We start from the raw sequence: 26,514 nt of genomic DNA, 5'->3' as shown, positions 1-26,514 counted from the left end.
TAGACTTGGTTCACATGTGAAAAGTTGATTGTGACTAGTTCATAGTGTTGCAGTGTACTGCTCAACATCCACCTTGGATCATAGGCAGGTTGGAATATAAATCTGCCTAAAGTAGGCAGACTGCATAGCAGTATTTTAATTGTGTAAGGAAGGTACTAGGGACAACCAGAAATATAACTAAAACTAATATCCGTGCCTAATTAGATACAGGTATACTTGATTGATTTGGTAGAAAGCTTGTTCTTACACCAAAACAGACAGCCACTAACTTCTTAGACCACTTCTGCTTAGCTACTAGCTTGTATTAGTCTCATCACTTCTGTAATATACTTGTATTAAAAATGTTGTTGCTTTTCGACTGTAAAATCACATGTGAGGTTGCTGCCACTAGGGGTGGCTCTTTTTTTTTTTTTTTGTTTTTGTTTTTAGCTTTTCTGCAGTCCATTCTGTCATCTGTCATTAGAGCCTCCTTAGTAACAAGGACACGGACGTTTCCATAGCAACAGGAGAAGTGGCTATCTTCAGACAGCTGCAGGCCAACAGATCTGCAGACACTGTGGTAATCTCCACAGTCTCTGCCTCCTCTGCAGTTACAGCGTGTAGGTGTTTGTGCACACACTAGAGTGAGTTTACTCACCATTTGGTCAGAATGTCTCGAAGTGCCTGATCATCCTTGGAGAGCGAATGGGCGAGCGTTCAGATACTGCCACCCTGTTTGTTGGACCAGAAACGCTGCATGGGAAGGAAGGGTAAGGAGGTCAAGACATGAACTATTGGCAGATTGCTAGGCTTTGTCCCATCTCCCTTATTTGGATTATATAAAATGTTGCAATTTTTGGGTTCCTATTCTAGGAAGATGGCAAGGAGTGGTTATCGGTAGTAACAACCTCAAATTAAGGAAAATGACACAACCTACTTTAATAATAAAGTGTTTTCTGCGACCAAGCTTAATGATCCTCCTCAGGTTGCTGGGAGTCTGCCACTTGGGATTCCTGTGGATCAGTTGATTGAAGAGACCGCAGCACTTGGGTGAGCTGCTATACCAGGCACAGCCGCTACGAAATGTATGATGTTGTGCCTGGTATGTGGTGAGGTACTCGCTTCAGACAGCTGAAGGGTGGGGGTCCTGAGTGGCAGACCCCCATGATCTGATGTCTTGGTCTTGGAAAACCCCTTTAAATAATTTAAGCAAGCTGTAGCGCTGCATACCAACACACAGGTAATCCATAGAAAAACGTTATTGGGCAATAATCTGGGATCTTCTGGAGCCTAATGACAAGTGAGCCTTTACCTTTTTGGTACCTGGAAAGTTTTTGCTGTGTATGTGCCGTTGATGCTGCACATAAGGACTAGTATTAATATATCTGTGTGATGCCCGGCAGCAATTACTTATATCCTCAGCATGTTTTTAGGTGTGAAGAGAACAAATCAGAAGTGGCTTCTTGTACAGAGAAAAGGGATCCAATGAAGAAAGCCGGTGAGCATAGATATAATTAATGTCTGAGCCTTCCAGAAGTTCACTGTCTTGTGACTTTTAATATATCTTTATCTCAGGTTCAGCCTCTGCAGAGTTTGTTGCTGATCTACAAGCATTGGCCAGTATACTCTCTAACACTGGTGTGACCACCGGGAATTATGGGAAATTCAGCTTGGCACAGAGGGTCCCTGTGCAGGGTAGAAGTGCTTCTTTAAAGGGTAGCATGGTAAGTTAGATTTTAGGCTAAACGAGGATATTTTGGTGACAGATCCTCTGCGAATTTGCACAAATTGTACAAGAATTATATATTTTACACTAGAAGACATAGAAGCTGAATTTCAGGTCTGTCTTTTCATCAAAATGGTTGGTTGACACCCTGCCAGCGATTGGCTAAAGCAAGCAGTAAAGAGCTAGTCTGTGGATGCCTTCACAGATATGGAAACCTCCTCAGACTCGCTTGCTAAATTCTTTGAAAAACAGATCTCATTCATTAAGATTCCTTCTATGATAATAAAATGTGATGGGACCCTAATGAATGGTTCCCAGAAACAATATGGCTGATTATGAGGAGACAGTTGGCAATGAGTATTATCCAAGGGTCATAGTGTTTATAGTGAAGCATGGGTTTCTATAGTAGAGATTTGGAAGGTGGTATGGAAATATGACAGCACAGGAAGACCTTGGTATGTAGGGGTGTTGGCACTTGCTTTTTAATCTTGGCCTATTTGTTGTACATGTATATAGAGGATCAGGGGGATGCTTGTCTGAGATGTAGAGCATGATAACGTGTGGTTATGTCTAAACACCAGGGACCTCCGGCAGAACACTGGAAGAAGGCACATTCCAAGAGCTGGGATACTGCTAACTTGGCCAGACAGAACTTAGAAGTGGTGATCAGATTGTAACACCGTTTTTTAAGGCTTACAAAGTCACACATCCTTCCAGTTCAGCCTATTGTTCTTTAATACTGATCAAAGGCAACCCCCCCCCCCCCCCCCCCCGAAAATCTGACAATCAGAATAATCCCCGGGTCACCGCTCCTTCTGAAGTAATCGGTGATATAGCATGTAATATTGCTACACTCCAGAAAGGCGTCTAGACCCCTCTTGTACTCTTTTTTAGCGAGTTTGCCACAACCACGTCCTCAGGCAGAGAGTTCCATAGTCTTACTGCTCTTACAGTAAAGAACCCTCTTCTATGTTGGTGTAGAAACCTTCTTCCTTCCAAATATAGACAGCGCCCGCTTGTTATAGGCCTGGGTATAAATGGATGATGGGACAAATCTCTCAACACCTGATATATTTAGTAAGTCACTCTTCAGTCATACTTTTTGTTTGTGGAGGATGAATACTAATTTTGATCTGAGTATTATAGTGCAATAGAGATGAGCGAACGTACTCAGTAAGGCCGATTTCGCAATCGAGCACCGCGATTTTCGAGTACTTCACTACTCGGGTGCGCCGGGGGGCAGGGGCGCGGCGGAGAGGGGGGGGACACCCGAGTACACCCCCGGCGCACCCGAGTACTTTGCACCCGAGTAGTGAAGTACTCGAAAATTGCGGTGCTCGATTGCGAAATCGCCCTTACCGAGTACGTTCGCTTATCTCTATAGTGCAACCATTCTATTCATTATTCTAGTTGACGACATTTGAAGCCACTCCAACTCCAGTACATACTCCTTATAGGCTGGAGCCCAAAACTGGACACACTATTCCATGTGCTGTTCGACTAGTGATTTGTAAAGTGGAAGGAAGAACGATATGTTTGCCTCTATACCTCTTCCCTTTTTTTGTTTTTGTTTATGATCTTCCTTGCCTTGGCAGCAGCTGTCTGACAGAACCCCTTAAGAATCTCGTGTGGTAAATATACAGCACTTGATCCTGGGCATCAATCTACGCCGATAGCAGTTGTGAGGCGTGGAATTAAAGCCTCTGCTCCTGCAATCAAGCAGGAGCAGGTCAGGTCTTCAGCTGTCAGACACAGCAGAGGACCCAGAGGAGGAGGAGGAGGAGGAAGAAGCTGTTTTAACCGCTTCTGCCCTCTCTTTTTCCAGCTACATAGTGCTCAATGAGCGCTAAGTTCCAAAAAAAAAAAAAAAATTGGCTGTATTTCCAGTATGTGACCTGGCAAATATGTAACCTCTGGGTGCCCCCTGTTGCTACAGGGTCCTAGTAGACCCAGATCAGCTCTGTTAGTGGCTGATGTCACTAAAGGGGGATGTTTTTCCTGTAATTGGTGTTCCCATGGATGCCCCAGCTACAGGGGAAAAGTGTTCTTTGTTTCAGTTTTTTGTTTTGTTTTACATTTTGACAATGTGAATGACCCCTAGAGGTCTTATATGACGTCATGGGGAACATAGATGGTAAGAATAAATGGTTACAAAAAGAAGTTTAAAAAAGTTACAGAATTAAATAAATATACATAGAAAAGAGAATAATGCAAAGCCGACGCCAACCAAAACCGTCACTGTATGTGCCCTGTAATCCGAAACCATACATATTATATATAAAAAAAATCCACCTATAGAGAGGCAGGGGGTTGGAGATGGGAGGGTTTCAAAAAAGGTAAACCACTTTTGTGTAAAAGAGCCTTTCAATGAATGCTATTTCTGACAGATTCTCTGGACCATTTGTAAGTAGTTCATGTATCTTTAGACTTTTTCAGGCACTTCTGTGGGGCCGGCTGCTACACCTAAACCTTGTTTGGGGCGGCTGTCTACTACCATGGCAGTTTCAATGAAAGGTAAGAATTCTGTTTCTTTAGACAGTAGCGGTATGTCCACACAGCTTGTCGGGTTAAATATCACTTTTTGCTCCACGATATGCAAAACTGCATGTTGAAAATTTCGTACCATAATGTAGAGTCCCAGAAGAAACAATGAGATGTGACAGTGTGGATCTCACCATGCATGGGAAGATGCTAGGAGTTAAGAGTTTTATAACTGCAGCTAATCATTGTAGGAACTCGTCTAGTATATCTCTATACTTCTCATCGCCTGTATAGGACGGAAATGATATCTTCAGCAGCACTCGTACATGGTGGTGGGACATGCAGAGGAACAGGGAAGGGCGGACCTTAGTGTGGAGGGGAGGAGTCTGAGCTGCTATGTGTAGTTCATAGAAGTCTGCTACGCAGGAGACTGATGTAGATTGTAAGCTCCTGCGAGCAGGGGTCTCTCTCCTATTGGTTGGTTTGCTAATTTTCTTTATTTTTTTTTTTCTGTTAGATTTTTGTCTACTACAAATACCTTCTGACTTGTAAATTGCTGCAGAATATGTTGCAGCTATAGGAATGAAACTGATTGCTTTTAACACTTTGCAATCCAATTTTGGATTCAGGATTTCCTAGGGGGTTTTCTCTTCTTGCCATTATACAATGGCGCCATCTGCTGGCTTGAGCCAGTACTGCGGTATAGGACATTCTGGAGAGGCCCCCGACAACAGAGCGGCCAGTAATATACAGTAAGAATACCCTGCCGGTCGTCTTCCGACTTCTGAAACTGTACAGTCTTCAATCAGAATGTCTTTAAACGTCAGACAGTGGATTGGAAAGGGTTATAAAAATACATGGCTTACACTGCTAGAATATTGCTGGTGGGTTGGCATTACATGTGGTGATGAATTTTTTTTTTTTTAATTTTTTTTTTTTCTTTCCTCCTAGAGTGCTCCTTTAACTGTCTTTTGTGCTTCACTCACTAGATATGGCATCCAGCCCTTTTCGAGTTCCTAAGATATTGATGCCCGACAAGACCCCTAGTGAATCAGCGAAGAGAGTTCATCAATTAAATGTATCTGCCAGGGTTTGTATTTTTTATTTTTTATTTTTTTCCATTGGTCTTTAAGGTAAATATATTGTGGCTTTAAGGCCTCCCTCACACAGGGCGTTTTATACAGCGTTTAACGCTGCCTTTTCAGCCCAGTGCTAAACGCTGTACAACACTCCCATTTATTTCAATGGGGCTGCTCACACAGGGCTGAAAACGCAGCGCCTCCCAACGCTGCGCTTTGACAGCGATGCATGTTCTATTTTGGGGCGTTTTCAGCCCTACGTCGCCCATTAAAATGAATGGGCAGCGGTTTTAGCACTGCTGAAAACGCGGCAACACTTGGTGCCGCGTTTTTGGCAGCGTTAACCGCTCGCCGATTTTCGGGGTGAGGGCTTGTAATAGAAGCCCAACCCCGAAAATCAGTCCCAGCTAGGCTAGGTAGAGAAAAAAAGAAAGCAATATTCACCTAGCCGCTGCAGTCCGAGTCGCGGCCGCTGCTCTCTGCCGCTGACCCGGGCTTCTCCAACACTCCCAAGTCTATTGCCGGAGGCCAGGTTTGGGAACCCCGGCTCTGGCAATAAAGTGCTGTGATGGGTTGTCGGCGCTTGCTCGATGCCCAATCACAGCCCTTCATTGACTGTCTCAGCCAATCAGAGCTTGCCGGCGCTGATTGGCTGAGACAGTCAATGAAGGGCTGTGATTGGTTGTCGGCGCTTGCTCGATGCCCAATCACAGCACTCTATTGCCGGAGCCGGGGTTCTCAAACCTGGCCTCTGGCAATAGACTTGGGAGTGCCGAGGAAGCCCGGATCAGAGGCAGAGATCAGCGGCTGCGACCCGGACTGCAGCGGCTAGATGAGTATTGCTTTTTTTTTTTTTTCTTTTCAGCATTCTTGGCTGCGTTTTCAGCCAAGCTGAAAACGCAGCCAAAACGCTGGCATAAAGTATGCCAGCGCTGCTGAAACGGGGCGGAATCTGCAGCAAACGCAGCGTTGCAAAACGCTGCGTTTCTGCAAACGCCCTGTGTGAGGGAGGCCTTATTTAGTTTCCCAGATTTAGATTTTAGTGTGTGGAATAGATATGTCAATTTGCATCCACATGTCTGCTTGAAGCTGCGGAACTTATTTTATATTCTATTACAGAGGATCCGCTGTTCGCGGATTCCGCAATTGAAATGCGTTCGCGTGCAGGCGGCCTTCGTATTATATACTTTCAATGCCCAAATAGTACTGAATATTTTCTAATCTAGTGCTAACAAAGTCCCATAATGCCAGGTAAAAAAAACAAACAAAAAAAACACACACACACACACACACACACAGCTAAAAAAAATGGGTAACCGTAAACAAAGTCTTTAGGGCTTTTTCCACTGGCATAGGCGTTTTTACGTGCACCCGCTGGCGCCGTAAAACCGTCTGAACAGGCCCGCAACGTGGCCAAGCACCCACCCCATCCCCTTGTCCACAGCCAGCAATGGGAAGGGCGACGCTTAGCTCTGCCCTCTCCCATTGCAAACAGCTGAAAGGGAGGAGAGAATGGGTAAAGGAGCTTAGCTGTCACGCTGCTAAATTCCCTTCCACCTCCCCTCTCCGGCCGCTGTCATTGGCTCCCTTAGAAGCCTATGCAGCAGCTATTGTATTCCGGGCCAAAGATAGTTCTAGGACTATCTTTGCTGCACGGTGTAAAAGCGCCCAACGCTATATTTGCAAGCCCGGCACTTTTATGCTGCGGGAATACGTCTGTGTGAGCTGATGCTTTGGAATCCAAAGCATCAGATCGTAGAGGATATCGTCCGGCCGTGACAACGGCGGACGATATACGCTCGTGTGAATAAGCCCTTAGGCTGCTTAGACTGGTTACTGTAAGAAAATAAAAATACAAAAAAAATAATACAAAAAACAAAGTTAATTAATCAGTCTAAATACGAGACGACTGAACTATCTCTAGACACCTAAAGCTGTCCGCGTATAGTTTTGCAATCTCTCATCCTGTACATTCCTAGCAGCACAATTCCCCAGCTCTCAAACAATGAGATGACTCTGCTCATATTGTCCAGGTCTATACAGCAAATTGATAAGTGAGCTGCAGAAAACAAGAAGTTTAAACCTTTTGAGCCTGTGCTCTAGTGGCCAGTGTAAACACTGCAATATTTTAGGACTTAAAAAGTGTACCTAAACTTTCAGGTAATTTCAGAATAAGCTGTCTTGTTTGCGTACATAGCACTATGTCTGATTATGACTCTTTTTTTTGGAATGTTTTTTTTTAAATTTATTTTATTTTTTTAACCTTATTTTTAGCAGTGTTCCCATCTGCGGGCTGTCTAATTCTCTTTACCCTGAGCTGGTGTGTGGAGACTAGCTATGACGTCTCCCATACACAGCACACACAAAAAGGGGAGTAGGATGTTGTCCTATGTCTAACACTCATACAGAGAAGCAGCAGCATACAAGATGTTCTAGAGAAGTACTGAGCAGTGTAGATGAGACTCCAGTACCCTTTCTTCTCACTTGGCACCACCTTCCTCTTCTCTTCATAGACCTCAGTAGACATCATGTAAGCTGATCTGTCAGTGACTTATTAGTCGGTCTTGTCTACCAAACCAGATTTTAGAGTGAAAGGAGCCTAATAAGCAGATACAGTACAAGGTTTCCTTATATTCACCTCTACTATTGATTTATACAAAGTTTTTCAAATTCAATTTTGAGACTAACTGCAATATGTAGAATTTGAGTCCAGCCTAAAACAACTGCTCACAAAATGCCTGCTTTCTAATGATGCACATAGTAATCCCTGCAGTGATGAGACAAAGAAACTGCAAGGTAATGTAAATGCAGAAGTTGTTTTTTTTGCCCTTTTTATAAAGTTTTATATAGTTTGAGAGTTTTTTGTATTGTGAGTCATTTAATTTTCAGCGTTCCTCTAAAGACAATTTGAAACCTCATCAGTAAATGATTATTCATCACCTTTGATCAATATGAAGTTAAGCCTCTGACCGCCTCAAGGTTATCCTCTATATTTCCTTCTGTGACTCTACTGCTGGCAGCAGCTGCTGTGTACTCTGGATCATTGTCCTCTACAAAGACAAACTTCCTCAGCAGTTTAAAGGGGTATTCTGGGCTTTTTTTTTTTTTTTCAACTGATGACTTAGCTTCTGGATAAGCCATCGATAAATGATGGACAGGGGAAGTGAGGGGTGGGGGTCCTGCCGCTCAAAACACCTGTCCATATCAGATGATTGTCCAGTGCATCGGGTTGGCCATTGTGGACCGGGGAGGTGTGGCAGTTGTGGCTTCACTCCTATTGAAATCAATGGGAGCGCTGCACGGCTCTTGCACTTCCTGCTCTTGTTGCTGATATCCTGTTCTGGGCTGGAATAGCAGCGCTCCCATTGATTTTAAAGGGAGTGAAGCTAGCACTTCTCCCTCCTGTCCACTGATGACCCTGTCTGGCCTGCTGACTAGATAGCAGGCCGAACAATCAGCTGATCACATAAATTATCACACCAATTTATCAGTTGAGTGCCTTCTTAAGACTACAGACTTCTTTAGGCACATCACTCTACTATACAGGAGGCAGTTGGGCTCATTTACACGATCATATGCACATGGCAGCGTATCTCACGCTCGTGGTCGTGTGTGATGTGACTTTTGCCTTTTAATTTCCTGCTCTGTCTCATAGCGGGGTTGCAGGTGTCTCGTCGCCCAGATGTAGTGTATTGCATATGGACAGCATTGCTACCCATACAAAGGAATGCGACTCCTGCTGCGGGATATGCGGTGCAATAGAGCAGGCTGCGGTCTTTTCCACACACATCTACACACTAATGTGAATGGATCAGTGCAAGTCTGTATACTATCATTGACTCCATCCACCATGTGGCCGTGCATCGCGAGCGTAAAACATGCCAAAATCACGGTCATGTGAATGAGGCCTTAATATCAGCTGCTGCTTGCTGTATGAAATGGAGCAGCTTGTTTAATATTCTGTACAACGAGGTATTCTCACATCCTGGCAGCCATTCCTAAGCGCCCGTTTACATGAACGATTATCCTTAGAGCCTCTGTCACCATCTTTTTGCCAAAAGTAGTGGCAGTCGCACTGATTACAGCAATATCTCTGCTGTGTGGATCTGTGCAGGAGTTTTGGAGAAACTTTCGTTTTATCAGTAGCTGCAAATGCATAGAGAACTAAAGAAAATAGTCCTGGATATTCATGGCCTACAGGCTAGCTACACCCACCTCACCCTCCAGCCAATGATTGACTGCTGTTTGCCTATTACTATGAGGGCTGCCAATCATTGGCTTGAGGGCAGGGTGGGTGTGGCTAGCCTGCGGCTCATGAATATGCAGGACTAGTTATGTGTCTGGGTACTACTACCTTTAGCGCTGCGCTGTAAAAAGCGTTGTGTGAGGGAGGCCGTAAGGTTGATTCTCGTGGGATCGCAGGAATTTGAACGATCGTTCAGTGATTGAACATTGAATAACCATTCATTCACTTATCATTCATCGTTCAGTTTCTGGAGGCATGAATAATCAAGTGACAATTGGCTTGTGTAAACGGGCAATTGTTCATCTCTGAATGGGACATTGTTCTTTTAGACAGTTTCATAAGTGCCATACGCAGTCCTCTATGTGGCAGTTCAGATAGTGTCCCGTTTAGTTGAATGAGGCAACGCTGTTTTAACCCCTCCAACAATATTTATTAATTCTTCTATTTTTCTCCCCTTCCCCCATTGTAGAAGTTCTCCCAGTGGTACTCTCCCTGGTCTAAACAGCCATTCTTTCCAAAAACTCCTCGCGCCTTGGCATTAGAGATGGCAAATAAGAAACTAGAGTCTGAGCTTTCAGATACCCAGGTATGTTGGAGACCAGCATCCTAGGTCTACCTTGTTAAGTTTCTGTGCAAGGATCTGCTTTTGTATAAAATATCAACTTATTTTTTTTTTTTAATTTTTTTTTTTTTACTTCTATGTAGCCTTCAGCTAGGTCAAAGGTGAAGTGGGCTGATGAGCTGTCCCCCATGACTGAGACTCTTCGTGCAAATGAGCCCAGGATGGTGAGTATATAATAGTGAAGTTTGAATGGTAATTTTGCCATCCGACATTGATTTGAAGGAATGCTGCCAGCCAATAGGTGGCGGTAGAGGTACAGTTCCATCTTTTTTATTTGCATAAATTGCCCAGAGGAGTACGCATGGTCGTAAAAGTCTCCTCAGTCACCTCTTGTTTTGTTTTTTTTTGTTTTTTTTTTAACTTTCCTTCTGGATGCTCTCCTTGGGAGAGACTATGTCCCCTGACCCACACACCCCTTAGTTGCTCCGCACACTTTTTGGGTGCTCTCCTTAAGGAAACATAACACTGTTTCTGACCAACATCATAGGCCTTTCACCAGCTAAGCCAGAAAGTTACTGCACACTGATGGGCAAACTCCCTGAAACAGCTGTCTGTGTATGGATTCTGGATTTGTTTTCTATTCCCAATCATTGTTATAAAGACCTGTATAAAGGGTGTGACATTGATTTGAAGGAATGCTGCAATCCCATAGGTGGCACTGCAGAGGGATTGTTCAGTCTTTCTTATTTGCCCTCATCCAGAGAGTCACAAATCCCACTATTAGGAAGCCATACTTGGCATTAGTATTTTGCTTCTTATCAGGCTGCATGTCTGATCCTACTGTGTACAAATGGCTTCCGTCAGGCAGTAGAGAATTTCCAGTTGTGCCCTTCTGTACAGGCTACTTATCGTGGCAGGTAAGCATTAATAAGCGGTCATGCCACATGAGCTGTAATGGGTAAAGGTCCCCGGGAAGTGGTAGTTTTTTTTTTTTTTTTTCTTTTTTTTTGTGGAAAGTGTCAAATGCAGGGGCAGGATTAAACTACCTGTAGTGTCCAAGGTTTGTCAGGGTTGGATAAAATATAAGTGGGGAAGCCAATGTGCTTATAAAATCGGCACTAGTGCACAACGATTTATACTGTTTTCGGTTGGCTATGGTAGACTTATTGCCAGGCTTCGAAAACAAAGTGGCATTTGGTCCAGTGCTAAAGTTACGAACCCTGATGGTTCTAAAAACTATATTTTCAGTCACTGCTATAGAGATGTAGCAGTGCTTATTTTACTACTTAGTGAGGACCTCATAGTATTTTTACGTCCTGCAGGACGTGTATGGAAGGAGACTGCACTGTGACCTCCCTCCATACATTGCGAGTGTCAATGGCTTCTTACAGCTGACACTCACAGGCAACGGTACCGACAAGCTGCGTGGCAGATTCTGAAAGCAGCATTTAAAGCCCCCGAATGCTGTTCGGGGGTCCCATACAGCCGATGAGATCGCAGGTAGCCGTGCGGGTGTCATGCAGGCCCTAGGGCTGTCTTGGCAGTATACCCGTCAAGCCACCTCTCATGGGGTGGCATGATGGGCTGCCTGTGAGATTGCAGTATGATGTAATGCTGTAGCATTGCATCATATTGCAGGAGCGATCAAAGCATCGCAAGTTATGGTTACCTAGGAGGCCTAAGAGAAAATGTAACAAACAATAAAGCTTCACTAACTATTTAACCCACCCTCCCCTCCACCCTTTTTGCCATATTTGCTGTAAAATAAAAAATACAAATTCGGTATCGCTGTGACCGTAAACGTCCAAACTATCGAAGTAACGCATTATTTATCGCATGTGGTGAACGTCGTCCAAAAAAAAGAACAAGGGGCTCCAGAAATGCATTTTTTTCTTTTGGTCACGCTGTCTTTAATAACAAAAAATGTAATAAAAGGGTGATCTAAAAGTTGTATGTAGTCAAACATGGTACCATCATAAACTACAGGACACGCCGCACAAAACGAGTCTTCACACAAACTACGTTGACGGAAAAATAAAAGTAATCGTGTGCAGAAGATGGAGAAATAAAATTTAAAGATATTACATTTTTAAAACAAAAAACGTAGTACAAAAAACTATAGAAATTTGGTATTGTAGTAATCGTACTGACCCAGAGAATAAAGCGATCATGTAATTTTTGTTGCAGTTTGTGCGCTGTAGAAACAAGACGCACCGGAAGATGGCGGAATATCACTTTTGCATTTCCATTCTCTACTTGGAATTTCTTTAAGGGTGTTTTGTTTGGTTTTGTTTTTGTTTTGTTTTTTTATTTTTTTTATTTTTTAATGCTACATTAAACATTACCATTGAAAAATGGTATCTGAAGGGGAGGAAAAAACTAAATAGAAGAAGAAATCTGTCACTAAGGGGTAAATCTCATTTCATTTCCTTCTACTATAGGAACAAGTGGCAATGCGGTTGTTCTTAGATGGTGAATGTTCAGGAGAAACAGATAAAGAGAAGGTGAGATATGCCCGGGTCTATTGTTTCTGAAGATAATGCTAAACTACAATATCAGACAGCAGTATTGTGGTTAGCATTTTGCATCGGTATGTTTAAGGGTCATTTAGACGAGCCGATCGTTGTTTGAGCGAGCCATTGATCGTTCGCTCTGTTTATACAGCAGATACATCGTTGGCTCGTTCAAACGAGAATCAGTCTTTCACATTCGCTGTATAAGTGACTGAGAAGGACTGAACGAGCGCTGGTTAAACTGAAGATGAATGAACGAGCCAACTGAATGACGAACTAAAAGTGAACGATTGACGTTCAGTCCTTAGCTTGCATTTGGACAGCATGATTATAGTTCACCTTCTCTCATTTTAATGATGATCGCTCCATCTTAAAGCACCTAAAGCCAAATCCTGGAGCGTCTCAAGGCAGAAGGGTTTTATCTATGTAGGTTGCACTCCTGGTTTAGGCTTAGAAATACTCATGTCAATGAGGCCTTAGATTGAGTTCACATCTACACATTAGTGGCCTCTATTGTGGATTCCTCACCGAGGGAACCACTAAATAATATGATATAAAATATAACCTTTATTTACGAAAATTAAAATATTTTATGCAAAAGGCGTGATAAATCTAAGATATATATCGTGCCTGTCACGACCAAATGGCACCGTACCGTACGTTTGATACCCAGGACTTATGTGATACTGTGGTTACCATGTGATGTAGTGTTTAGCACGGCGAAGATACCCCACACAGTAGATGCCGTCTAACCGTGTGTCAACCGTGTAACAACATCCACTATATATCCAGTAGTTTGTTATATCTCATCCAATAGTTTGAGGTTGATCTGGTATATCTGTGATATTGATACTATGATCACAAGATAATTTGATGCTGAGTGCTCAAATAATCCACAAACTATAGGGGTAAGCTACCACAGAGTTGTTACTTTGGGGATATTTGAACTCTTGTCACTGTCAACCCACGACCCTAGGTGGTAGTAAAATAGAGACAGGAGCTACACCCCTGATGATAGAACAGTGACGGAACTATGTATGCTCATATAATGGTTATGACATCCACAAGTTCCACCATTGAATGGTCTGCATCAAACTCGTTGCATGGTAGGAGGATATGTAACCACTGTCCTAAGTATCAGTAAATATGGTGTATACCTGTTAGATAAGATGTACTACTAACAGCAATACACCAAGCTGCCAGAGCGTGCTTATTCCTATTTCAATTATATTGAATAAGCATTAAGTACTTCTAACAGTGACGGCGAAAAATAAAGCCGTGTAGCTGTTCATAGATTATAAAGTACTAAATGATCTGGTATGAAAGGCCGGACTAATAAATAGTCCAACAATCGCCTAACAGCCGATCTTTTACTAAAATCCGTTTGGATAGCTCAAATAGAACTAGCATCTAGGGCAAGACTGATTTGATGCGCATGCATACCTGATGCTTAGTCTATTAATTCACTTGATAGCACAGTGATGAACAAACAGTAAGAGGTCTCTAGAAAGACTCACTCCTGATTACTCAATCAAATGAGACCATCTCCAATAGAGTCAACATAAAACCATTTTGATGCAATCTCCTTATTCTGGCTTGCATCAATCTATACCATCCTGATGATACAGCTCTATGATTGAGCTGTTGAAACGCGTAGATGGTTTTATGTTGACTCTATTGGAGATGGTCTCATTTGATTGAGTAATCAGGAGTGAGTCTTTCTAGAGACCTCTTACTGTTTGTTCATCACTGTGCTATCAAATCAGTCTTGCCCTAGATGCTAGTTCTATTTGAGCTATCCAAACGGATTTTAGTAAAAGATCGGCTGTTAGGCGATTGTTGGACTATTTATTAGTCCGGCCTTTCCTACCATGCAACGAGTTTGATGCAGACCATTCAATGGTGGAACTTGTGGATGTCATAACCATTATATGAGCATACATAGTTCCGTCACTGTTCTATCATCAGGGGTGTAGCTCCTGTCTCTATTTTACTACCACCTAGGGTCGTGGGTTGACAGTGACAAGAGTTCAAATATCCCCAAAGTAACAACTCTGTGGTAGCTTACCCCTATAGTTTGTGGATTATTTGAGCACTCAGCATCAAATTATCTTGTGATCATAGTATCAATATCACAGATATACCAGATCAACCTCAAACTATTGGATGAGATATAACAAACTACTGGATATATAGTGGATGTTGTTACACGGTTGACACACGGTTAGACGGCATCTACTGTGTGGGGTATCTTCGCCGTGCTAAACACTACATCACATGGTAACCACAGTATCACATAAGTCCTGGGTATCAAACGTACGGTACGGTGCCATTTGGTCGTGACAGGCACGATATATATCTTAGATTTATCACGCCTTTTGCATAAAATATTTTAATTTTCGTAAATAAAGGTTATATTTTATATCATATTATTTAGTGGTTCCCTCGGTGATCTATCTTTGGTTCCTTAGGGAACTTTTCTGTCTCGGTGACAAATCTATTGTGGATTCCGTCACATTTTAACAGAAAAAGTAGTTCTGCATGCAGTGTGGTTTTTTTTTTTTTATTTTTATTTTTATTTTTTTTTCCCAGCAAGAACTAGAACACACTGCTGGGACCTGACAAACTCAATTATAAGTCAGCGCCGTTAATATCTGTCCCGTGACTGATGTGGCACTGCATTGTGGTTGGCTAACACCGCTCCTAGTCTAAATCCATAGTGTTAAAGGGTTTTTCTGACTTAAAAATTATTACATTTTCACATAAGATTCCTCACTCACTATAGTTTATTCAATCGTTCTGGTTCACTTGTACAGTGAACATGAACGACTTCTCACTTGAACAAGCCAGCGGTGTATGTGCCTGTATAAACAGGCTGCACAAGGGCGAACGCTGGACCCCAAGTCAGTATTGCTAGCAGTCACATGACCATGCTCCTGGTGATTCACTCCCGCTTCCTGTACACTGAACAGGAGGTCATCCCACCTCATCCCCTCCCTGATGTATGGAGGTCCTACATAACATGCTTTGATCTCCTCGGTTCCCTGGTGGAATCAGGTTTCACATGCTGGGGAGCGGATTGTGCAGCAGCAATAGAAAGGTAGAGTTGTATTACACTACTACCTTATACCTTGTAATAGAGGGACATGCAGGCAACTGTGAATGGAGGCAGTGTTTGTGAGAGGGGAGAGGAATCTTGGGAACTGTAGTTATTTTCATGGTAGTACCAACCATATTGGCATCCTTACAGATCTGGGCAAGATAATGATAAATTATTACTACTTCTCTATGGCTGCATCACCTGGTTAGCATGCGCTATGTTTTTTGTTTAGCACAGGTAACTTTTACAGTGAATTTCTAACTTTTAACACCATGTCACTTTTAAGTTAAACTTGTGTGCTGATTTATTAGGATACCTTCATAGAAGGAGGTGCTCTATTTTTCTGATACGGGGCGCTAAATTCCCTTCGTAGACAGGTTAAATAGTAGAATTTGTATTTTCTACTAACTTTTTTAATTAATTTTTATTTTTTTTTTTTAGATGGTGCTTACTGCATGCTGTTTATATATTGAACTGGTTTTGTTTTGCTGTGGTGCATACCATGTATATAATACATCAATGTAGTAATGTGTAAATAATCGCACGGTGTGTTTCTGAGCAGGAGCCAGCTGAAGAATCATCTGCTAGCTCGAAAGCGTCTGAATGTCTGACAGCCGGTGTACAAAAGAGGATGGAAGCACTTCGACCTGAGAACTCTAACATTGCGGATGTAGCTGTACCGGCTGGGGTGTTACAGGACTTATCAGTGCATACAAACACGCACCCTCCTGCAGCTTTATCACTCACCAATGTCACCAAACCATCTGTGCAGTATCCCAGTATTTCTTGTACGAAGACAACTCTGCCGCTCTCCTTTCTCTCCCATCCAGCTGTAAAAGCTCTACAATCTAGCACTTTGGGTAAGATGCATTCAGAGTGTAGCTTCACACTTTCTGGAACTGAACTCTGTATAATAAGACAGCACAAAGATGGGCAATATAAACTTTGCAGCTTATTTGAATGTACTTTATTAACTTTATTTAGGCTGGGTCACTATGCCGTTACAGCTGTGCACAGCCAAAACCCTGTCCACTGGTAGGGGCAAAACTGTTTGGCCATTGTAGGTTCGCAACCTCTTGCCCGCATGCAGCTGCTGCAGTAGCATGGAAAGCCCAGCCTTTAGTATATATTAGCCAATTAACTTATCACTCAAATGTGTGTTTTTTGTTTGGAAGGGCGAGTCCCAGATTTTGTTCTTTACAATTCAAATGTTCCTATAAGTGGGACTAAATTATAGCTCTTCATTAATTCCCTATAAAGTTCCATATTAGAGCTGTGTATTATGTTCATGGCTTCTTCACTGGCCTGCCAAAAGTCATGGGATAGCAGTATTTAAATTGATTTTATGAAGTGGCGGTGACTCCAGTGACTACTTGGGAGTGCCCACGTCCGTATAAGTTGGGAGCGAGGTTGAACATTGGCCAGCATGCTCATGGCAAAGGGATATGAATTATTACAGTTCAAGGGAAACATGATTGGCAGTGACTTAAGTCCCTTCCAACTCTACCAGTCTATGATTCTATCGGGGTCATCTGGTCCAACCCGCTGCTCATGATAGATGGGACATTCCATTTCCAACATTGTACAAGTAATTAATTCCTCGAGCCGCAGTGTCACATGTTTACTGTGATGCTGCTAACTGGACCCTATAGGACTGGCAATATGCAGTGTGGACCAGTGAGTCACAGTACCAACTGTTTCAGGCAGGTGGGAGAATTTCTGTGTGCAGTGGAGACTCCATGAAGCCGTGGACCGCCAATGTAGACAGGGAGCCCTCAGTTCAACTGATTTGCGGAGTTCTTGAGCAGCGGACTTCCACTCACTTAACTTTTAATAGTAGACCAGGACGCGACTAAATCTTGTGTTTTCTCTGAACGGTGCAGTCCAGAATTTCTTTGGCTGGCATAAATGGACAGCATGGCTCTAAAGAAGCAGCTCTCATGGTTTAGCAGTGCTAGCCGCTGATAAACTCCCTTTGCCAGCAGCTCCCTTAGAAGCCAGCTGATTACAGCCGAAAGAAAGGGCAAGGACCTATCTCTTCCGGATGTGTCAAAACATCGGCTGACGTGGTCTGCCACAATGTCCTGTTTATCACAGCTGCAATGTTTTGACGTGGCTGAAAATCGGCTATCTGAAGGAATGCATTGGAATCCAACGCTTCAGATGGTTGCAATTTTCAGCTGACGTTTTATCGCGGCAAAATAGCCGCAATAAAACGCTTGTGTGCATATAGGCTTTAAGCTGAAATACACCGTGGTAACATATTTCACATGTAAAAGGTTGCAAATTTTCATCACCTGTAGCCGTTACCCCTAAATTGTATAATAACTTCTGTGAAGCCATGTGTAGCATGACGAGTCCTCCAAACAAGATGGTGGCTGGCGTTCGATCGTGTATTTAATACTATATTATTGCGCTCTCTGTTTAGGTATTTCATTGCTATGTGACAGATTGTTTCCGGACTCGGGGCTAATGGACCATACATAAGACTGACTTTTTATCACATGTTGTGCTATGAGCAGCTCCTTACCAGTTTACTATCCATTCATGTTTTTGCCTTCGGCCAGGTCCTTGCTCGTTGCCTGATATTGCACGATTAAGAATACAAGCTTCGGTGTCGGCAAATCAGAGGTTTTGGGAGACCTGTCTTGATGAGGAATGTGCTTTCTATACATCTCGAAGGGCTACTGGCTCTTATAGGAACTGCACTGATCCTGTATCTAGTTATCTGGATAAGCAAGAAGACCTGGTGAGTATAAAACATTGCACTTAAGGATTACACTTACCTGAGATTTCCCTTTTGTAACATAAGTTAGGCGAGTCTTCTAAAATCTGCACCTCGACAGGTAGAGCTTTAGTAGTCTGCTACAAGGCTTTCACAAATGGGAAACTCTTACATAATCACTCCAGAATTGTAAGGGGGTTTAGAGGTTTTCCCAGACCAAATACCATTGATGACCTATCCTCGGGATAGGTCATCAATAGTTGATCGGCTAGGGGTCTGCCATTCGCATCACCAGCCAATCAGGTGAGCGTATGCATGCGGTCAGTGCTGCTACACATAGAAGTTGGAGTTGGGGACAATACAAGGATCTCTCCCATGATCTGTTTATACCCAGGACTGTGATGGTAACAAGAGGGCATCCATTACGTCTAGAAGAAACCCAATTTCATCACCAATAGAGAAGGGGGTTCTTTACTGTAAGAGCAGTGAGACTGTGGAACTCTCTGCCCGAAGACGTGGTGATGGCAAAATCCATAGAAGTTTGAGGGGACTAGATGTCTTTTGTGCTATGATATTACGGGCTATAGACCTTAGGTAACCAGCGGGGTTGTTAATCCAGGTCTTGGAGTTAGGTAGACTTCAAACATGGTTCCAGGGATTATTCTGACTGCTATTATGGAGTCGGGAAGAAGGTTGTGTTTTTTTTTTTTTTTTTTTTTTTATTTCTTCCCCTTCTCCTAAATGAGCTAAATTTGCTTCTGCCTCCAAAGCTCTTAATGATTTCTCAAGTCTATTACATCCATATCACATAATGTATGAAACTGTGACAACCTATGTGACTATTTGCCATATTATATAGTTTTTGATATCCTGTTTCTCTTTCCTTTCAGCACTTTAACCCTATAATTCCTGGAGAACCCTGATTGCTTGAAGTCCTCTTTCTTAGGAACGTTTTTGTATGTTTGCATCCTGCTGCCTGCACTTGACTTCCCTACTGAGCAAGCAATGGCTTCCTTTGTATTATTCAGCGGTTTCATGTACTATATTAGTGTCTACCTTTGTAAAGTCACCAGAATGAAAGCAGGCAGACACCACAGCGCCGTACATCAAATGAAACACAACATAAAAGGGAGTTTCTAAAAATGTTACAACTTTTTTTCCTTTTTCCACAGACATGTTTTGGTACCCTGTATGTAAAACAACTCGCCTCGACTCATGGAGGAGGGCCACCAGCCCCCCGAATCACATGGTCCTGCCTTTGCTCACATCCCCTCCTTGGCTTCGCACTAGCGGAAGCAGCACTGAGATCCCATGCCTGTGCGACTCTCTCGAATGTTGTCTCACAATGCGTTACTGAAGTCTAGGCACAGACAATTCGACCTCAGGGCGTATGTCCGCATCAGACTGGGGCCACGTGCATTACAGTGCATTGCACGGGATTTCACCACTTCTTGTGCTTACGCAGCAGCTAGAGGAGTTGGCTGAGGGAAAGCGGGAGTTTCACAAAGTTTTCAACCGCGTGACTTGGGGCACTGGCGGCTTGCGTCTTTGACTCGGGCAGGTCATTTTGCATACAGTGCGCCAAATAATAAGTTTTTAAAGTTGTACAGCTCTTACATATCCGTGGAAAAGGGATGTGTGCCATGTGGTGCCCGCTAGTCTACCATATTCTGATGACAGAAACCCTTTAATGTTAGGATTTACCAGTTTGCTGCATAGATTATATGGCGCTGTCAGAAATGGTGGTTGAGATCTGGTTTTCCTCCACATTCCTCTCCGCATATATAGTAGGTATCAAACGGTCTTGGCCTCCTACTGTTAGAAATAAAGGCTACAGTGAAGGGTGTCGCGGTTCTAGGGGCAGTAGAAGTTTTTACCTTTTGAGTGAAAACTGACAAGGATTTATTTTCCATCTGATTATTATTTTTTTATCTATTTTACCAGAGGTTTTCGTTTTTTTTTCTTTTGTTGTTTTTTTACCTTTTTTTTTTTTTTTTTTCAGGACCCTTTAAATTTGTATGTATTTTTATGATATTTCATTTTTAATGTAAAGGTAAATAAAAACACTATTTATATTGACTGTGTATATTGACTGTGTTTGATGGAATGTATCTTCCATTTTCGCTTACTCATACATTTTAAGGCTCTGTTCACATTGACCACATGTTTCTGAATCTCCTTCATTTCCATTTGTTTTAGTAATCGTCATGCCATGACTTATTCTTGGCAGTGCTTGCATAGCCGAGAAATCTTTGTTCTTCTGCCCCGTGCGCTGTAAGCAAATGAGCCCGGCCCGTTGCTTAAAGGGGTTGTCCCGCGCCGAAACGGTTTTTTTTTTCAACCTCCCCCCCCCCCCCCCCCCCCCCCTCCCATTCGGCGCGAGACAACCCCGATGCAGGGACTTAAAATAAAAACCGCTCAGCGCTTACCTGAATCCCCGCGCTCCGGTGATTTCTATACTTACCGGTGAAGATGGCCGCCGGGGTCTGCTCCCTCCGTGGACCGCAGCTCTTCTGTGCGGTCCATTGCCGATTCCAGCCTCCTGATTGGCTGGAATCGGCACATGACGGGGCGGAGCTACACGGAGCCGGCATTCTGCACGAGCGGCTGCATTGAAGAGAGCAGAAGACCCGGACTGCGCAAGCGTGGCTAATTTGGCCATCGGAGGCCGAAAGTTAGTCGGCACCATGGAGACGAGGACGCCAGCAACGGAGCAGGTAAGTATAAAACTTTTGATAACTTCTGTATGGCTCATAATTAATGCACAATGTACATTACAAAGTGCATTAATATGGCCATACAGAAGTGTATAGACCCACTTGCTGCCGCGGGACAACCCCTTTAATGATTGCGGAAGGGAGCAGTTCGGGGGGGGGGGGGGGGAATAATTTCATCGGACAGACTTCCTTTAAATTCAATATTGACAATCCAGAACAAATCTGTGCTCTTGCTGTGACAGATGTTGACGTGCTGCGGATTTCAGAATTCACATTGCAGGTCAATTTTTACGTGGCATGTGGATAAGATTTGATAAGATCTCACCTGGTTGCCCTGTACGGTGCGGAGTCTTTTTGTACAGATCTGCAGGAAAAATCATTAGCAATCAACATGTAAACTCATCCACAGACTAATACCCCATCTAGACAAAACGATTATCGCTCAAAAGACATCGATTTGAGCGATTTATCGCTGCGTGCATTTACACGGCAAGATGCTCGCTCAGAATTTGCTAAGACGTCAGTCTGAGTGACGGGTTTAAACGTTCACTTTTGCATAAAGTGCTGTATGCAGAGGACAAGTGGGACCGCTATCTTCTGCATTCAGGTGTTGCCTTCTCAGAGCGCTCTGAGTAGGGTATGCAGAACACAGGCAACCCTGCAGTGATTTTTTTTTTTTGGGGGGGGGGGGGGGGGGGAGAAGGGCTTCAAATATAAGCTCTTCCCTGAAAAATCATGCCTAGCTGGTGTTTGAGATAGATAGATATAGATATATATAAAAATTATAAACACCAGCTAGGGATGATTTTCAGGGAAGGGCTTATATTTGAAGCCCTTCTCCGAAAATCACTGCTGGGGTGCCGGCATCCTATACTCCTGCTGTGTTCACGGAGCGCTCAGCTTGTATATGGCTGTGTGCTCTGTGTGGGGTATGCAGAACACAGCTGGAGCTCTGTCTTCTTTAAACTCCGGCTGTATTCTCTGAGCGAGATACCAGCTGAAACAATAGTATGAGCGGTATCCCACTGAGAACTCGGCGCACGGCACTGATAGCTAGCTGAAAGACAACGATGAACAACTCCTTAACGAAAACTGCACGAAGTCCGTGCAGTTAGACCCAACTATTCTCGCTCAAAAGACCGCTTTGAGCGAGAATCGTTGGGTCTAAATGGGCCTTAAGGAAGGGGTGCGTGTGGCTTTATTTGTTAAAGGATTCATAGGTACTCTATGGATTTATATTCGTTAGGCACATAAAGTATATTAAAAGGCTACTCTGTTGAAAACATGTTTTGTGTTTTTTTTCATTCCCTGCTCCCCTCACCTGATTGCCTGCCACGCTCTGGAGGTCTACTCTGTATGTTGCAACCACTTCCATGCAGTGCAGCCCCTTGTCTGATTTTTATTTTTTAAATTTAAACTTTCAATCAATCCCGTGGTGCATTAGCTAGAGGCTGTACCATTTCTGCCTGCAGGGTTGACCGTTTAATTATCACTACCTTCTATATTCACCTAAATAAACAACTGTCCACTTATGGGCTGTAAGGAGGAGGAGTTGTGATCTCCTCTATTATAACTGTGACGAGCTGTGTAATCAGTAACTCTGACGAGTGCCTGTATCCCCATATATGCAGTTTCTGTGCTGGATCCATGTAACTGCATCACACAGAAGAGAAATTGACTAGAAAATATATCAATAATCCTTAAGTAAGTCTGAGCTAGTGAGAACTGAGATCACATGACCATCTGAGAGGGAAAAGAAGAAGAAAAAAAAACTAACCAAGGTAACACTACCTGATTTGTATATACTGGGGGATAGCTGCATAATGAATGAATAAAAAAAAAGTCTCTGCAGTGACCCTTAAGACATTGTAAAAGGTTTTTTTTGTCCAAACTGGAGTTCAGAAGTACTAAATCCCTGACACACTAATGCTTCTGAGCCCCTTATTAGTCGGAGGCCATGGGTGTTGCTTATATAAGGTTTATTTTAGTTTAGTTGAATACATTTACATGTGATGACGCTAAAATGATAGACACCAAGCCTAACAAACACATGTAGTATGTGATGTGCAACTTTTCGAACCTCCTCATTACTTCTGCCACTGTCCCGCGCTTCTTACATGCAATTTCATTTTTGGTTTTGTACTACATAATACAGTTCTAAAACAAGAAAGTCTTAAAACCCTAACCTTTATTATCGAGAAACGAGAAGAGCGCCCTCCCCACAGGAGCTTACGATCCAGACAAGTCCAGGTATAGAAATAACTTAACTTCTTGAACTGGATATGCAATGAATTTGTAGACCAGCAGGGGGCAGCTGTGTATAAATAACCTCAAGATCAGAAGTCTGGAATAGAACGGTGATGTAGTCTATTGCAAACTTCACCGTTATTTAGTGTTGTGAGAATTGCCAATAGACAACCATGCCACCTAATGCTAACGGCTAATTAGTTATTAACAGGTCTCAACAGTGGAAAAATACAATGGGGAGGGTTTTTATATAACCCAACTGTGAAGGAAAAAAAAAACCAAAACTTACTGAAGTCTAGTATGGGCAGATGTTCTATAGTCTCCTTATATAGTTCTGATTCTTATCCTAATACTTCGTACCGTGAAGCTAAAGATTGGCTGCAGCGGTGATGTGTAGACTGAACACTGCTGCAGCCAATAATAGTTGGGGTCCTTCTAGACAAGTCGATAATCTTTTAAACAAGCGAGTGACGTCACCGCTATCACAGTCACTCTTGTACACCCTGTTCAGGCAGGCAGATACATTGTTGGCTCGTTCAAATGAGAATCATTCAGTCTTTTTTTTTTTTTTTTTTTTTCACTTACTGTATAAGAAAAAAATTGTTCTTATTCAATGTCTGCATAAAATGAATGACAAATGAACGTCTGTCACTCATTGTTCGGTTGTTGTCTTGCATTGAGACTGAACAATTAAGTTTTTTTTTTTTTTTGTTTTTTTTTAATACAGTAACCGTTCTGTCTAAAAGCACTTTAAGGGCTTATTCACACAAGCGTATAACGGCCGCCGTTGTCACGGCCGGCCGCTATACGCTACGATCTGATGCATTGGATTCCAATGCATCAACTCACACAGACTTATTCCCGCAGCATAAAAGCGCCGGGCTGGCAAATATAGCGGAGGGCGCTTTTACGCCGGACAGCAAAGATAGTCCTAGGAATTATCTTTGTGCCTAGAATACATCAGCCGCTGCATAGGCTGGCTCCTATGGTAGCCAATGACAGTGGGCGGAGAAGGGAGGTGAGAGGGAGTTTAGCAGTGTGACTGCTAAGCTCCTTCCCCCATTCTCTCCTCCCCTCTGGCAGTTGGCAATGGGAGGGGCAGAGCTAAGCTTCGCCTCTCCCATTGCTGGCTGCAGACAAGGGGGAAGGGCGTGGTTGCTTGGAGGGAAGGAGAGAGGAGGTGAGTGGCGAGGGGGAGGCAACAGCATTGCGGCCATGGGTCGGGCCCGTTCATATGGTTTTTACGGCGCCGGCGGCTGGACGTAAAAACGCCTACGCCCATGGAAAGAGGATGGTCCTTAGCAGACTCCACTACTTAAACTCTTAACTGAGTCTTACAGTTCCAAAAGCAGAAAACTGAACAAAGAAAAGCAATCCTGAACCTGTATTTTAGGGCTCCTTCACGCTGGTGATAGTAATTTTGCTGCAAGAAAAGCTCAGCAAAATCGCTTATTTTTATTTATTTTTTTTAGATAGGACTTTCTAATGTTAATGAAAATTGCAATTTTGTGCTTTGCAATGCGATAAACGGAGGCTCCGTAGGGAAACCTGGGAGAAGAGGGGGGGGGGGGGGGGAAGGGAAGGTAGAAAGATGGGATATGCCCTGATTTTTTTTTTTTCTCTCACGCAACAATGCATGAATGAAAACATTGCAAATGTAAAGGAAATCAGTGAAAATGATTGGTTTTATAATTCTGTGCTTTCATTCACTCTTGCATCACTCAAAAAAAAAAGTGCAATTTTGTGATTTTTATCACCAGTGTCAAGGCACCCTTAGGAAACAAGTGCTGTATTATCAGAATTTTAGGACTGGCCTGTTTCATTAAAAGGGTTCTCCGGGGCTTTACTATTGATGGCCAATACTCTCCATCGGTCATCAATAGCTGATTGCCAATGGTTCTCCGCTTGAGATACCTACCGATCAGCTGTTTGCCAGGCCTGCTGTCATTGTGGATAGAGTTGATTAAGGGGGAATCCCGAACGGCCGAATCAACACATCCTGAGACTAAGTTGTCTATGATAAAATCCCATCAAGAAAATGTACCTAATACTTTGGGGTGCTAAAGTAACGTTTTAATTAATACATGCCTAACTTTTCAGATGACCTTTCAGAATAAGCCGCTGTGTGTACATGCACAATAACACTATTTGAGGCCTTATAGGACTTATATCCTGCTTCCCCCCCCCCCCCCCCCCCTCCCATCTCCCCCTCTGCTATAGGTTCTGTATCTGATTCTCAGTTCTCTCAGAACGGGTATAGTATACACAGACATAACCTTCTCATGTAGGAGTGTACAGCAGTTGAGCTGCGAATACATAGAAGTAAATAACTCACTATTGTCTCCGGCAGGACGTCTGTGTTTCTTTTCCTCTCCTTCTCCTCTGCTCTCGTAGATTACAATGAGAATGACCACTCCTCCACCTCTTATATTTCCTATTATGCTGTTATGCCATCTCCAGTAATAGAGCCGACATAACTTGACACCGAGTTGGTACTTTTTACAAGGGTGATTTGCTCCTGTGCTTTCATACAGAAGTGATAATCACCAAATGAATGATCAGGAGGAATCCTAGCGGTTAATTCCGAAGAAGCAACCTATTGACCAGACTGTCTTGGCTGCCAGAGTAGGTAGTCAGCCAGTGTGACATGGATGACCTACCAGACGCCATCCACAGAACTATTGAACTCTCTTGCATACGCCTAAAAGCTGCAGCCTGGCGCATGCGCCTAAAAGAACGTCGAATCTGCCTACAAAAGAGGCCAAATGAACTGCGTATGCTGGGGGCTGCGATCTCCAGGTGTATGCATGAGAATTCAATAGCGTCATGCTGCCAGTGAGGGGCGGTGTTATGGGACCTACCTTGGCAGCTGCGCAGCTCAGCCTGACCACCAGAGTGCATTGTCAGAACTAGCATGCCGCGCGGGAAAAAATTTAAAAACTTATTTTTTTACAGGTATGAATTAATCAGTTAAAGAAAAAAAAAATATTTCTTGGTAAAAACCAGAGCATTTTTAAAGCTAACAAATGCACTCTCAAGTTATTTGGTACCCTTTTTGTTGTAACAATCGCTGTGTAGAGGGCTGTGCCCCCTTGGGCTCCTGCTGGCTAATAATTAATTGAGTCTTGCAAAAGCGCCC

General features: G+C 43.2%; 1 protein-coding gene across 2 annotated transcripts in view; it reads left to right on the top strand.

Moving 5' to 3' along the window:
* The window catches only part of TROAP (trophinin associated protein), a 29,145-nt gene extending 9,097 nt beyond the window's left edge, over positions 1–20,048 (top strand). The window contains exons 8-17 of one of the 2 annotated variants that reach the window (XM_066585602.1): positions 1,413–1,477; positions 1,555–1,703; positions 4,132–4,219; positions 5,176–5,264; positions 9,981–10,097; positions 10,217–10,297; positions 12,515–12,577; positions 16,249–16,546; positions 18,254–18,435; positions 19,302–20,048. In XM_066585602.1, the coding sequence (XP_066441699.1) occupies positions 1,413–1,477; positions 1,555–1,703; positions 4,132–4,219; positions 5,176–5,264; positions 9,981–10,097; positions 10,217–10,297; positions 12,515–12,577; positions 16,249–16,546; positions 18,254–18,435; positions 19,302–19,334 (1,165 nt within the window). In that variant the 3' untranslated portion in view covers positions 19,335–20,048. Of the gene's footprint in view, positions 1–1,412; positions 1,478–1,554; positions 1,704–4,131; positions 4,220–5,175; positions 5,277–9,980; positions 10,098–10,216; positions 10,298–12,514; positions 12,578–16,248; positions 16,547–18,253; positions 18,436–19,301 lie in introns of both variants that reach the window. The other variant, XM_066585593.1, reaches the window with a different exon arrangement.
* The last annotated feature ends 6,466 nt before the right edge of the window (positions 20,049–26,514 follow it).

The sequence above is a fragment of the Eleutherodactylus coqui genome, chromosome 1 (assembly GCF_035609145.1).
Source record: "Eleutherodactylus coqui strain aEleCoq1 chromosome 1, aEleCoq1.hap1, whole genome shotgun sequence".
NCBI lineage: Eukaryota > Metazoa > Chordata > Amphibia > Anura > Eleutherodactylidae > Eleutherodactylus > Eleutherodactylus coqui.
This window is presented reverse-complemented; position numbering and strand designations above follow the sequence as displayed.